The 15,337-nt window shown below is 36.3% G+C and overlaps 1 protein-coding gene across 5 annotated transcripts in view; it reads left to right on the top strand.

The window, feature by feature from the left end:
• Nucleotides 1-15,337, top strand: part of Hr4 (nuclear hormone receptor 4) — a 236,092-nt gene that overhangs the window by 176,132 nt on the left and 44,623 nt on the right. For 4 of the 5 annotated variants that reach the window (XM_074177114.1, XM_074177112.1, XM_074177115.1 and 1 more), the window contains 2 exons: nucleotides 7,034-8,142; nucleotides 10,424-11,046. In XM_074177114.1, coding sequence (XP_074033215.1) covers nucleotides 7,034-8,142; nucleotides 10,424-11,046 — 1,732 coding nt within the window. The remainder of the gene's footprint in view (nucleotides 1-7,033; nucleotides 8,143-10,423; nucleotides 11,047-15,337) is intronic. The other variant, XM_074177113.1, reaches the window with a different exon arrangement.

Raw genomic sequence — 15,337 nt, 5'->3', positions numbered from 1 at the left:
TTTTAATGACCGACTATGAGAGTCCCGGAATAATAACAAGTTCTTTCCTCCTATTTATCATTCTGTTCTATAGAGAACAACAACTCAAAATAAACAACTCCTGAAGATAACATGAAACACAATAGAAACCAGAAATCTTCTGAAAACCTCCTAATATTCTCACAGCTCCAGATAAAGGTTTATGTACAGCCCTGATAATTCTCGACACTATAGGAATATCTGAAGATCGTGTTGAATTCTTCAATAATTATCTGAGGGGAAGATATCAGAGTGTGACAGTGACAGTGACTTATGGAATTCTTAAGATTATATATGGGAATAGAAACTCTCATACAGAGGCAACAAGAATAATGTTAAGTGATAGTTTAGTTTTATCTTCCCTGAACTTTGATGATTCAGCTTAGAGAAAACATATGAGCATGAAATCCAAAAGATTCAGAATTCCTATTCACCTCTCATTCATGGAGGAAGTATTTCCAACAAAATGGTTGTAATGAGCTACATGCAGCGTGCTTATTTCACAGAATAATCATAACGAAGATTCCGTTTTACTTATTTTGAAAAATTTTATTTCGAACTTTTGTTCGTACAATCAATATTCCACTTGAAGGTCTATAAACTCCACCAATTCACCATCATGAATTCTTTAAACGGTCCTTCAGTTACCAAATTGGCTAGTTGTACAACGGTATACCAAAAGAACTCAAGAAAATTAATGTGATTAGTTTTGAGTACTACTATAAGAATTTTTTGTGTAATAAACCAAATATTTCAGTTCCTTGAATTGTTAAAAGTCCCTGTTATTGTATTTTTTCATCTTCTGTATTCTTCGCATATTCCATAATGTTGAGCTTGTGTGAGGTTAAGTGGTCGAACAAATCAGTAATTTTGAAATATTAGTTTGTTGTCAGCCCACGATTAAAAATAATTTCCCAAATGTAAAAAATATATATGTATCCTAGATGGATCAGAATATAGACACAAACACACATAAAGACACAAAGCTGAAACAAAGCTCCATTACTATAGAAGATCCAATCATACAAATGTTTTTTAAATATTGAAAAAGTAACATAAGTTTGCATCAAATATCATGTGAAATGTCGGGACGAATAATAAGGAATATATTCGTTACTCACAGAACTCCAAAAGCTTCAATTTGCTACACTAAATCAGTAGCCGAAGCGAAGCCTAGCCAAGAATTCGTTACACAAGAGTCTTCAACTTGTTGGTAAAACGTGGATAAATAGTGTTGGACAAAAACTGACTTTTGGTTCAGCATTTGGATCATGTTGTAGTAATTGTCATTGCCCAAGCAAATAAAAAAGAACAGAGCATTTTCCTTCCTACAAAGAGTACTGAAGATTTTTTTACTAGCTATCAATCATGTTGTCAAAGTTGGCATTGACACATATGACTACTCTAGAGAGAAAGTTACATCAGTTCATATATCTGTAATATACCAGTACCATAAAGATGCAAGATGAAGTTTTCATCGAAGTAGAATTAGCTGTATCACTGTGATTATTTTTTTATGTTATTTTCAGATACGATTCGTTGAAATCATCTCGTATAATTTAGATTATACGAGATAAATAACGATCGATAATAATGATACGTTGAAGTGAAATACGAATTTAAAATTTTCGAAACTTCTTCTCTGAGGCTTATTTTCTATGCCCCTGTTTCATTTAAATGATAATCAATAACGTACTTCATAAAAAATGCATGAAGATAAAACATGAAAAGAAGTGCCGCTTTCAGAATTATGAGTAACTCAACTAGTCTATAGTCCGACAGGTATTCTTTTATTTCGATAGTAACCAGTTCAATATGAAGGTAAATTGAGGATCGGAAATCGATCAGATTATATTCAATGTAACAGGAATTATCTTCAATCTAGAATTCAAGAACTTTAACTAGATCAGAAATCAGTCGTGTTCAGAAATGGTCGTAACTCTGTCTCATTCAACGGCATAACACTATCAACCAACTACATATAATGCTATCAGTATGATTATTCAGTGTTCTATGTATTTTCATAAAATCTATAGTTTCTTGGTCGTCTTTCAAAAGTTGTAATATAGCCATACAAAAAGTTAAGTTAACGTTACTAACAAGATAATTAATGTCACAAAGTATGAATTTCTGCTAATAGTTAATGGTTACTTTAAACATGAACTGTTCAAAGGCTCTGATTCACTAATCATGACTTCAAGAGAGACGCAAATTTCCGGCTCCAATAACTACATTGTCGTATTCACTCGAGAAATAATCATATCGAAAACAATGCGTACTTAGGTATTGAGGAAAATATAATATAACTCATTAATACAGTTTATTGTATGATTTTCACTATAAAGGGTTTCACAAAAACCGCGACACGTGTTTCGCTATACTTTCTTAAGCGTTACTTCTAAATTACAACCATATCATACTCTAACATATTACCTACTTGTTTGCCTATTCTCTAATGAATCAGTCTACCTGAAAAGATCAGTTATGAATTCATTAACTATATGAATAAATGAAATTTTCGAAAATACCGTAATTATACTCAACTTTTCTTACTTGGAAATAAACATATTTAATAATGGCGAATTATTCAGTTCAGTTTAATCGTTCATAAGATATTGGGAGTTTTAAATTTGTTTATTTTCATACTCTCCAACAGGTTAAGTTTTAAATCTTTATTCAGGAAATGGAGGGGCGTGAATTCATGATTGAACTCATGTCCCTCTGTGATCAAATGAATGGTATATGCCGTATATTTTTCCATTCTGAAAACTATTTATGTGTTCCTTAATTTTGAACCTTCTTCCAGTTTGACCTATGTAAAACATCGGACATGACCCACATGATAATTTATACACTCCCGATTTTTCTGAAACCTAATTTTTATCTTTGCTATTCTTAATGTTCATGCCTAAGTTGTTGTTGGTTTTGACAGCAATATTTACGTCTTTGTTGTGCAGAAAATTTGAAATATTTGTAGTGGGTTGGCCTAAGAAGGTTAAGGTTCTATAAATTTTATCCTCATCTCTTCGAATTGGGTAAACTTCCTTCAAAGCTTGGCTGTATAACTTTTTCGATAATAGATAATGTATTAGACTGGTATCATTGTTGACGGCTATTTGTTTTATTATATTCAGTTCTTTATTGAAATTTGCATCTGACAATCGAACATTTATCTGTCTGTGGATCACACTGTTGAATGTTGCATGTTGCTACTTTGTGCTGATACGGGTGGGTGGACGAATTATGAATGATAATATATATATATATATATATATATATATATATATATATATATATATATATATATATATATATATATATATATATATATACACTCCCAGTGGTTTGTTGAAAGAGATACACAAAAATGTTTCATACAAAAGTTTTAGGAGTTCATGAGAGATTTATTTTGATATAATTTTTAAATATACAGGGTGTTTGGTGTAGGTGCTACAGACCAAAATTCCATTTTTTAAAATAGAACGCCCTGTATATCATTACATATTCAGATGCTACGTTGAATTCTGATATCATTTCATGTTCGGTTTTTGAAATTCGGTTACGGCGTTGTTGAGTTATTGCTTGAAATGTAAAGTCTTGAGAACGACTATTATTTTTAAAAATATCTCATACAATTATTCTCTCTGCATCAGATCACATGAAAATTAGTCAAAATTTTGGGTGTTCGAAGTAATGGTTTCAATTTTGAGTTGTGGAATTCAGTCAGGAATCATTTTGAATATAAAACAATTGCTAAATTGAAAGAGATGTATTCGAAAATAAATCTTTAATTAATAACAATGTAAATAATATAACTTGATAAATCATTTCATAAGAATGGTACCTAGAAATAAGTCATAAAAATTGTTCAAAGTGATGCCCATTAGATATTATACAGGCTTCGAAACGTCGAATCACTTCTTTCGTACAAGTCGCTCTTATAATATCAGGCGTAATATCACTGCACGCTAGTCGAATTTTCATTTTCAGATCATCCACATTCAAAGGGGGAGTAGTGAAAACAATATCTTTTAAATAACCCCATAGGAAAAAATCAAGCGGTGATAAATCTGAGGAACGAGCCGGCCACCGAATTGGACCCTTATTACCAATCCATCTATTTGGGTACGTTCTATCCAGATATTCAGTAACAACCTGTGAATTTTGAGGAGGAGCACCATCTTGTTGCCACCAAATTCCTTGTCGTTCTGCTATGGGAATATCTTCCATCAACTGGATCAAATCATTTTCTAGAAAATGTAAATATCGCAATCCATTGAGATTTTCATTGAAAAAGTAAGGTCCTATGATGCGGCCATTGAACAGTCCACACTATACATTAATACCCCAAGTAGTTTGAAAATTACTTTCGCGGACCCAGTGGGGATTTTCTTGAGACCAATAGTGACTGTTATGTCGATTCACAACTCCATTATTGTGGAATCGCGATTCATCGCTCCACAAAATTTGACTGAATATGTTAGGACTTTCATGTAATATTACCTGAATACAAGCAATGAATTCAAGTCGTCGTTCAAAGTCCGTGGGTTTCAAACCTTGTACCAACTGAATTTTGAATGGGTGGTATTTATTTTCTTTCAGAATTCTCTGTACATTAGATTTACTCACACCGACTTCTTCTGCAAGAGTACGGATAGAAACATGTGGATGAATAATAATATAAGCCAACACATTGATCTCTAAATCTTCAGTTCTAACAGATCTCGTATGATGACGATGCTTTATAGTAGAAGGAAAAGACCCAGTTCGCAATTTTTCTACAACTCTCGAAAAAGTCAATCGTGACGGAATGGGTCTGTCTGGAAAACGTTCTTGGTATAGACGTTGTGCTTGACGGCAGTTTTTCTGACATTCCCCAAAAATTAATAACATATCAATGCAATCACTTGGACTAAACGCGAAAGGCATACTGGAGTTTTCGCACAAAGAACACAGTTACTGTTTTGCAAAGAATCACTGAATCGAACTGACAAGTAGATACAATTCAACAATTGTTGTTGAACAATTTGAATTTGAATTTGACATAGTAACAATTTGTTACTATGTCATCCTTCTCCATTTCCGTGGTGAATATTATGGAATATAAAAGTCGCAGCTTGCAAAATTGTATGTCCATTATTATGTAAATTTTCAAATTGTATCTACAAAATCTTACAAATCTGATTAACTCCTCTATCTACAATTAAGATGAATTATGAAAAAAAAACATTAAAATAGGTTACAAACCACGACGTTTCGAATGTAAGTCTCCACAATCATCTAATCACTCGAACCAGTTGTCCTACACCAGCAAATAATCTATACTAAAATAAATTTGAAAGTTTGTGAATTTGGATGTATGTATGTATGGATGTATATATGTATGTATATATGTTTGTGGCTCTTTCATGCTTAAGCGACTGAACGGATTCAGATGAACCGTTACATAAATACAGCTTATACATCAGAATAACATATAGGCTACAATTTATGAGGGTTTTGTGTATTTTTGATCATAATATAATGATGAGTATTGTCGGAAAAATTCTTGATCTCTGATAGCCATCTTGGCGTGATCTGCCTATACCGTTGTAGTTTCATGCAGATTATGTGCGGTAAGATAGTTCTAAATAAAAGTCCGTGGTAGCATATATCTACCTCTTATGTGGTAGCCACTATATGCAAAACTGAGCCATAAATACAATTGAATTGGATTCTTTTTTTGCAATGCATATTTTAGAATACCTGTCAAATTATTATAAAAATTGATACAATTGTTGTTTTCAATATTTGATATAGATAAACTTTGTCTTTTACACTAACTAAGTAATTTGAACCAATCGTCTAAAAGTTATCACGATAAGATCAACCTGACGCAATGCAGTAAGCCAACCGGTAGAGAGGCGGTCTAAGCAATAAAGCGCCATCGCCGAGAACGCGACCCGAATGCGGGCAGACGCGTGAGGGCAGACGTCGTTGACGGTTGTGTTAGTTAGTTGTGTTAGCTATAGGTTACATAATTCGATTCTCGAAGCTTTTCATTACTTAGTGTAGTTGGCATATTTTTTCAGTTACTGTATTTTTGAAGAAAAATATAAATTACCAGCTGTTGCTCGCTCTTATATTAATGCAAAGCCGAATCTCCTGAACCTAGAATCTTGAAATATGCAGGTAGGTTCTTTGTATAGCTTGAATAAGCATCAAGAAAGGGGATCAGGAACTTCCACCCCAAGGGGGAAAAATAGGGGTTCAAAGATTGTATTGAATTTCGTCAGTTTTTAAGTTGGAAACCTGAAGTTCAGGGTTAATACAAAAATATTGTAACTATTTGTTTGAAATGGTCTGTCACGAAACTTAATGTGACAAACCGAATTAAACGCAGGCAAAGCCGCTGGGAACAACTATTTTAAAAAAAAGGATCTCTCAACTCAAAATACAGTGTTGAAAAAGAAGTACTTTAACAGGATGATGTGATGTTTCTGACAAATGTCGACTGTGAAACTCAAAATAATACAATAATAATAAAATAGAATTATGACCACAATGTTGGAGCCTTGCATTCCTTGAATAATTCCTCAAAGTAAACCAACATAATGTTTTTAGAAAATAAAGATTTATGCTGTTTTATAACTATATTAGATGCCTGTCGTAAAAGGTCTGTCGACAATTTTTTGCCATTCTATTTAATTCAGAAAGGTATACACGCTAATTCAATTTTCATTTTCTATTCAATAAGAAAAGCAAAGAAAAACCCTCTTCGATCCAGGTTCGCTGAACGTTTTTTGGCACTTTTAAGGTACCTTGTTAGCCGTATGAATATTTGCCTTTTCTTAGCGGGCGTATAATTTTTTTCAACTTTTCATTTTTGATGACTGATAGATCAGAATAAGTTTTTATGGAGATGCAGAATCTCTTCAAAATCATTGAGGACGCTCTAAGAATAATTTGTCGTTGCACTGACATTTGATATAAACAGTAAAAAATAAAACGTTCTGACTTGTATAATTGTTATTAGTTTTTGTTCCAGATCTCTACCGCTGATACGCTCCTACAGCCCACCCATTCGACCGGCTCCACCCTTTAGCCCATCCCAGCCGCCGCGTCCTCATAGCTCTCCCGGTCGACCTGCCAGCATCAGCCCTAGAGCCAGTCCAGTCATCCGACACACGCCCCTTCTCCTACAACCACCTGCAAGTCCTAGACCGTCGGTCTCCAGTCAAGAACCAACTTCCTCCATGCCTATGCTCTCGCCACCCATACCCATGATGTCACCCACCATGCAATCCAGGGGAGTTATCATTAGCCAGCAAGCGAGCACTTTTCAGCAGAACCAGCAGGTATGGCTGAAACACTCCAGGATAAACGGTGTCAAGCCGGAGCTGATTGGGGGAACGTTCCCAGCAGCACCCAGCAGCGATATCAGGCCCCCTGGGAGCCCAATGTCTAAGCCCATTATATCAATGCCTTCGAAGCAAACTCCTAGCGTTATTATGGGAGAGGCTGGAGGAGTGAGAACTATGATTTGGTCGCAGCCTTCTCTTCCCTCTTCTCCTACAGGGGAGTCGCAGTTGCTCGCCACTACTTCTAGCTGGCCTCAAGTAAACAACCCCGAGGAAAGTGCGGCACAGCTGCTCCTCAATCTCGGTCAGGACCGATTGAGGCCACTCAGCAGGAGTCTCATACCTTCTTGTTCTCCAACATCCCAGTTCGGTGCATCCCCCTTGAACATGGAACGGCTTTGGGCTGGAGATCTGCTACAACTGCCCATCAACCAGCAAACGCAAGCCCTCAACCTGACTTCCTCCTCCCCTGGACCCAGTCCCATCGTGTACAGCCCGGGCGAAAGCAAGGCCTGCCTCGTCGAGCCTTGCGCGGAGCAACATGTCGACAATGAAGAAGAAGACCAACCAATGATCTGCATGATATGCGAGGATAAGGCGACCGGTTTGCATTATGGGATCATCACTTGTGAGGGTTGTAAGGGATTCTTTAAAAGGACTGTACAGAATAGGCGGGTATATACTTGTGTGGCGGACGGGAACTGTGAGATTACCAAAACGCAGAGGAATAGATGCCAATATTGCCGGTTTAAGAAGTGTATTGAGCAAGGAATGGTTTTGCAAGGTAAGAATGCTATTTGGGAAAGGCACAAGAATTGAAGGCGATTGATCAGACGGTATATTTAAAAGTGTTTACTGAAGGAATATCCTTCATTTGTAAATGTGGGAAAAACACCTTTCATCTTTCAAGTGTTGTATCAAAATATACAAATGTAAAACTTTCACAGAAAGGAAAATTGAAAAGTATTCATAGGAAGTCTTCAAGAAAATATGATATTCCTTTCAGATTCGCACGTTTTATTCCAAACCTGCAAATCACGGCTAATAAACCCGGAAACATCCGACAATTTGTTAGACACCGGCCCTGAAAGCCTGTATACCATGATCTCTAATTTCCCTTCGAAATTTTTTGTTATTTTTGCTATTTCTATTTGAACGGAACATGATTCAAATACACATCATATTTCTGCTGATTTCAAGACTTATGTGCAATTTTTCCCTAGAAAATATTTTGTCGAGCTATTACTAGAAAAAATACAAAAATACATATGTACACATGTAACTCTGTTTTGTTTTTGTCGAGAAGTCAATGGATAACTAATTCAATGAAAAAGTTTATTTTTCATTTGCAATATATAATTCCTCATTATTATTCGAATAATTCAATAAATATTGACATTCATTGTGAATTTTGTTACTGTCATTTTATTAAAATTTTGTTTTTCTAAAAGAATCTATGAAAATATTTTATAGGAAATTCGTGAAAACTTTTTAAACAAGTGTCAAAATGATGAAGAACAAGAAAAAGTCGCTTCCAATTTTCATTCGATGTTTCAGGCTATTGAGGTTGATTTTGATATTTTTTCTGTTGTTAATATTGATTCCGAATTTGTTTGCAAACGGGATCTGTTGAATAAGTCCTTTTTTGAATAATTTTTCAATTAACTTCCTTTATTGTTCGAAAGTAATTTTCAGGAGGAATTTGAATATGGAAAGCAGTTTCAAGACGTTTCACTAATGTTACGATACTCTGTCATTTCGTGCCTTGTATGCACTCGTTACATACAGGGCGTTCCATTGAAAACTTGACCCGCCCCCTTCAGTAGAATAAACCATTGTTGTGTTGATGGGTCCAAACATGGTCTGCTATGGTCTGATTTGCTGGTTTCCCCTCGCTGTGTGTGTTTCTTGTGCTCGGCAATGCGAACATTCAATGGCCTCTTAGTTTCACCAATATAGGATTTTCCGCACTCACAGGGTATCCGGTAAATGCAGTTCTTGGAATCGCAGTCCGCGTTTGGTGGCCTGGTTTTCGTGAGGCTGCTACGGATAGTGTTACCGGATCTGAAGCAGGTTCCGTAGCAGCCTCACGAAAACCAGGCCAAAAAAGGCGGACTGCGATTCCAAGAACTGCATTTACCGGATACCCTGTAAGTGCGGAAAATCCTATATTGGTGAAACTAAGAGGCCATTGAATGTTCGCATTGCCGAGCACAAGAAACACACACAGCGAGGGGAAACCAGCAAATCGGGAATAGAATAAACCATTTTGGAAGACAGTGAACACGGATAACTGAATAATAATTCGTGAAGAAGTGACTACTTTTTGTTCTGCGACAACTAGATTCAACAAAAACTATCAATGTAGAAAAAACTAACAATGTCGTCCATTTCCAAACGTTTCCCACTAATTAAATAAATTCTTCAAATCTAGAAGACATGCGACATAGATTTGTTCGGGAATGCCAATTTTTGACTCCGGAAATCTTCAGTAATGTAAGGAACGCTTTCGAAAGTAGACTGTATTATTGTATGGATCAAGATGCAGGTCATTCTGAAAATTTCATTTGTTGATTGTGTTGCCATTGATATCACTTTTGTTGATTTCCTCAATAATCAATAAAATTAGCGACAGCGAATTTTCTGTTTTTTCTTAAATGAAACGTTCAACATTCAATTTCTCAATAACGAATGAATCAATTTCGAAACAAATCACAGAGGTAATAGAGGGACGAAAGACCTTTCAAATGAAGTATAATTCAACTCTCCATGTCATTGAAAAAAATAGGGGGGTAGTTGCTGATCGCAGAGGGATGGAGTTTCGTTATGATTTCCATATCAGAATTAGCCCCCCTAGAGATAAAAATTGATGTGTTCTTTAAAAATCCCAAGTTTTCGTTGGAACGCCCTTTATATCGGTGAATAATTTCAAAAAGCTCAATCCCCTCTTTGAATATTTCACCACCTGTGTCAAACAGCGAATTAGTCATTTTGGACTCGGCGTTCATGATCATGATGGAGTGCGACTTTTTCTATATTTCTGAGTATCTCTTTTGTTTTTCCAGCTGTTCGGGAAGACCGCATGCCAGGCGGCCGCAATAGTGGCGCCGTCTACAACCTCTACAAAGTGAAATACAAAAAACATAAAAAGCCATCGGCGAAGCAACAGTCAAAACCTCTGGAAAAAACCCTCGTCGGACTTCAATTCAAACAGGAGCAACCTTCGAATGTGTCCTCCAACCTAGTCAACGGGACCATCTTGAAAACGGCTCTGACCAACCCCAGCGAGGTGATCCGTCTCAGACAACGTCTCGACAGCGCTGTGAGCAGTTCTAGGGACAGGGCATTCACCGTAGAATACGCGGTGTCAATGATCAAAATCCTTGTGGAGTGCGACGAGTTTCAGAGTATCGCCACCTTGCATAATCTGGACGAGCTTCTGGATCACAGGACGGACTTGGGTGAAAAGTTGTGTAACATCGGTGACTCGATCGTGTACAAGCTGGTGCAATGGACCAAAAGACTGCCATTTTATTTGGAATTGCCGGTGGATGTGCATACGAGATTGTTGACGCACAAGTGGCATGATCTGTTGGTGTTAACTACTTGTGCTTTTCAGGCGATTAATAAACCAAACGCTGCCGGAGGTCAGGGGACTCCTGTGGGGGAGGCCGAGTTTAACCAAGAGGTAAGTAATTTTTTTTAATTCCTGATATTATTTGAGTGAGTATAGACCCACATTGTACATCCTCCCGAGGAGTTATCCTCCTAGGTCATCGTCCATCCTATCATTTCCAGGAAGGTGGACAGGTCATTAGCAGACATCTCCTTTACTTTAGCAGGTGTAGGCCAAGACTCGCCGAACACACCCTCACTTTGGCAACCTTGAGGTGTCTCACGGCGACCTCCGCGAAGGTTTTGGAAGGTGCAGCGATAGTACTGTCGTTGCGCGGCTTCTTCAACCTTCCCTCCGTGGAGGTGCACAAGTGAGGAATCTTTCCTGCAGGAGCAGCCGGTTCATTGACTTTATTCAAGGCGGAGTTCTTGGCGCCCGCCGCAGAAAGTGCCCTTGCTGTTAGTGGTGGAGTAGGAAGGAGGAGGGTGCACTTATAGTTGCTGCCACTCCTGCCTCCTTCGCTCTGTTTCTCCTTTTGGCATCGGCGCCGCATATGCGCTTACGTCTTGGCCTTTATATTACATCACGAGATGATCTGCTAAGTCCAGCCTCATTCCAAGCGGTAGATTGAAGTGGACATTTCTGTTCATCCCCAGCCACCGCTTCAGATTGAGGTAAGCACTTCTGTCCAGCTTCGGGATTAGTTTTTGTTTTTGTTTCATTATGTATGTTTTCACGAGAAGCAAGAGAAGAGTTGGTCACCTCTGGCAGAGCTCCACATTACCAGAGATAGGCTGGTTACAATGAGGTTTCGCCCAGTTCCCCAAGGGGATCGCTGCGGCCATTCAGCTGTCGGCGCGATTCCTTACACCTTAGCTTGGGTAGGCTGGTCTACGGTGGCATGTTTTGCAAAGGCTTTTGGGGAGTTTTAGTTCCCCTCACCCTACTTATTTCAGCTACTGACCAGGAGTCCGGAGACCTCGTCCGTAAGGCCACATTGGCTTTCCGGACAGGACCTCCAGTCCCCTGGCCGTTCCCCTATCCACCACCTGAGGATGCGCCCGATAGGTAGCCCAACCCACGAGCTATCAGAAATATATCAGAAGAAAAATGTGACTTACACCAATTACCAAAATATTTGAATGACTTGGCCATAAATGAAAATAATATCAAACACGAGAAAAAAACACTACTTGGGAGACGTCTGAGGTTTTCATATCTCCCAAGTCTCCGAAAAACACTACAGCCTCATGGACCTATTGCATTTTTCTCCGTTTATTTTATGACAATCAGTCGAACTATCCTAATTTGGCTTATCTATAAATCGAATCGGTGATCCTCCTTGAAGGTAATTTTAATTTCGGACCACATGTAGGTAGCTATTTATCCCGAATTGCTGGTTTCTTTTCACTGGCTGTTTTTTGTGCAAGGCAGTACAGACCAAAGAGTACACAACTACCAAGAGGCCAGAACATCAAAGGAACCTTTGATGTTCGTTGTACAAGATATTCAGAAGAAATACGTCACAGCATTGACAGAGATACTAATTGATACACTGAGAAAAATAGCACCAAGCACTACACTGAGAAAAATAACATTGTTGGTTAATATCAGTTAATAACATTGTTGGTTAATATCAGTTTTCGTTTTATGATACTCAATATATTTTTGATGGACTGAATTGTTGACAAACTTTTACTATTAAATTTTGTAGGTGTAATTTTCATTCAAATTCACTAACATTCATCAGAAAACTTTCACTTTGATACAAAATCTTGATGTTTCTATTTATAGGATTCAAGTCCCGAATTATAACACTAAGAAAATGGATTCAGACGCAACAATTCTTTTAAAGTTATTAATTTATTGTTTTGATAAATTTTCCTGAAACCACATCAGAAATGCTAGGAATTTGGTTGAAATGGCTATTATTAATTGGTAAACAAAATATCGAACAACAAATGAAATTGAATTGAAATAAAAACATTTTTTGATTTTAGTTGTCCAAGCAAGTACATATATCAGAGGAACTTAAGTATTATATAAAGTTTGATGAAATTTAATATTTTGATTAGTAATACTAATTCGTATAATATATCCATTGCCAAGTAGTCTAGTCTCGTTGTTAATAGGCTGAAAAACACTTAAATGATGATCCACCATCTCATTAGTTACGACTAATAAAGTAGCTTATTATTTATATTATACTTGTCGACCAACACTAAAGAATGAAGCTGAACTTCATTAAAGGTCGGCCGGTAGTCCAGCGGTCTACGGCGTTGTCATATAACCGATTAGGCTATTTCATTGCTGGTTCGAACCGCGAAACGAAACGAATTATGGGAATATATTGTATAGTACGGGTTTAGAAAAAAATATTAAAAACCTGTAAATGATTGAAAAAAACCACATATTTCTTGTGTGATTTTTTTTATTCATTAATTTGTAACAAGGCCATCCAACAGATAGAAATCCAATGGCAAGATGGCAATTTCTGAGATTAAGTTGACTATATTATTTTGGCATGTACCTGTTACATATACAATTTTTATTTCAAGAATTGCACCAATAAAATATAGTAAAACACACGTAATATACGAGTTGCCTTCAAATATTTGATTTTGAGACAAGAGTAAAGTAGTCTAATTTTGGAAAATCTCGGCAAATGCTATTTAGAAAAGTTGTGCAGCATTGAAAAATACATCTAGATTTCAAGTCATAGCCGCCTAAGCGAAGTTTTGATTTTTTACCAATTTTTTTTAAATTGGGACTACGAAAAAAAATTTGCCAAAACAATAAGTAGGCAGCATCCTGTATAAGAAGGTTCATCTTGAAAGCCTGTAATATTACGAATTATAGAACTATGCTGTTAACCACGGTCAATTTTTTTGAAGAGTAAAATAATTTTCAAAGTTTTTGGTGCAAGGTTATTTTTATTTTTTGTTAACACCAAAAATTACTCAAAATTATAGAGTATTGTAACAAGAACTTAATATTCAATAATATCAAGTTACAAAACATCAAAATAAAATAGGTATTTCGGAACAAAATCACTGATTTTCTGGAGATTTTCTTGTCCAAAATAATTTTCCAAAACCATCTCCAGAAAATCAATAAGTTTGTTCCAAAATACCTATTTTATATTAATGTTTTGTGATTTGATTTCATTGAATACTGAGTTCTTGTTACAATACTGTATAATTTTGAGTAATTTTTGGTGTTAACAAAAAATAAACATAACTTTGCACCAAAAACTTTGAAATATATTTTACTTTTCAAAAAAACTGACCGTGGTTAACACCATAGTTGTGTAATTTGTAATATTGCAGGCTTTCAAAATAAACCTTCGTATACAAGATGCTGTCTATTTATCGTTTTTGCAAATTTTTATTTTCGTAGTCCCCATTTAAAAAAAATGGGTAAAAAAATAAAACTTCACTTACATGGCCATGACTTGAAATCTAGATGTATTTTTCAATGCTGAACAACTTTTCTGAATAACATTTCCCGAGATTTTTTAAAATAAGAGTACTTTACTCCTGTCTTAAAATCAAATATTTGAAGGCTTCTCGTGTTGCACTGTATTTTGTTGGTGCATGTTTAGATTTAGGGGATGCACAAACTTTTATCAAGAATAAATTTTTGGCGAAAAACCCTTAATAAATAAGTTTCCCATATGGTGCATACTTTGGGGATGACACTGTATAATCAATTCACGGTAAATGCCAGAAATCAATCCAAAATTGGTAACCCTGCGATACATTCTTAAGATAGGAAATATAGATTGACATTGACAGAAATACTGATTGTTTCGCGCTTGCGCTCTGAAAATTTATATATCTCATAAACAACACCTCACGATTTGATCTCCACAAACTTCATTTGAAAAATCTATCACGACATGTTTCGCTGGCACAGTAGCTTCTTCAACAGTGATTTGAATACTACAAGTTGCTTCTTACGCTAATATTTATATACCACAGATTACTACAATTGGGACCTACTTACCTCCATCAAATTACCTAAACCTCTACAATTCTTATATAGCTGTGGTACCTCTTCAATTACCTCATTTCTAGATCAATAATAATACTTCCTCGATTTTTTAAAGAAAACAAGTTCAATAACGTAGTTTCAGAAATTAATATGGATCTTCTTCAAGTAACGGCCGAATCAATCAGAAAAAAAATGTATCCCGAAAAATGCCCTTTTTCGCCTCTTGGCACTTGTGTACTCTTTGATACAGACTTTCAACGGTCTCTTAGCTACAGGTGTGAGACTCGTCGCATCAATGCTTGAACACCATACTCAGCTAGGCTAGTATAGAGTATAGACTCCTAATCTAGGGGAAACGGGCTACGGT

Source organism: Leptinotarsa decemlineata, unplaced genomic scaffold (genome assembly GCF_025532065.1).
Source record: "Leptinotarsa decemlineata unplaced genomic scaffold, Ldec_3_MD MMD2_tig00002159_RagTag_RagTag, whole genome shotgun sequence".
Lineage (NCBI taxonomy): Eukaryota > Metazoa > Arthropoda > Insecta > Coleoptera > Chrysomelidae > Leptinotarsa > Leptinotarsa decemlineata.
Note: the sequence above shows the minus strand (reverse complement) of the source record. Positions and strands in the feature narration are given on the sequence as shown.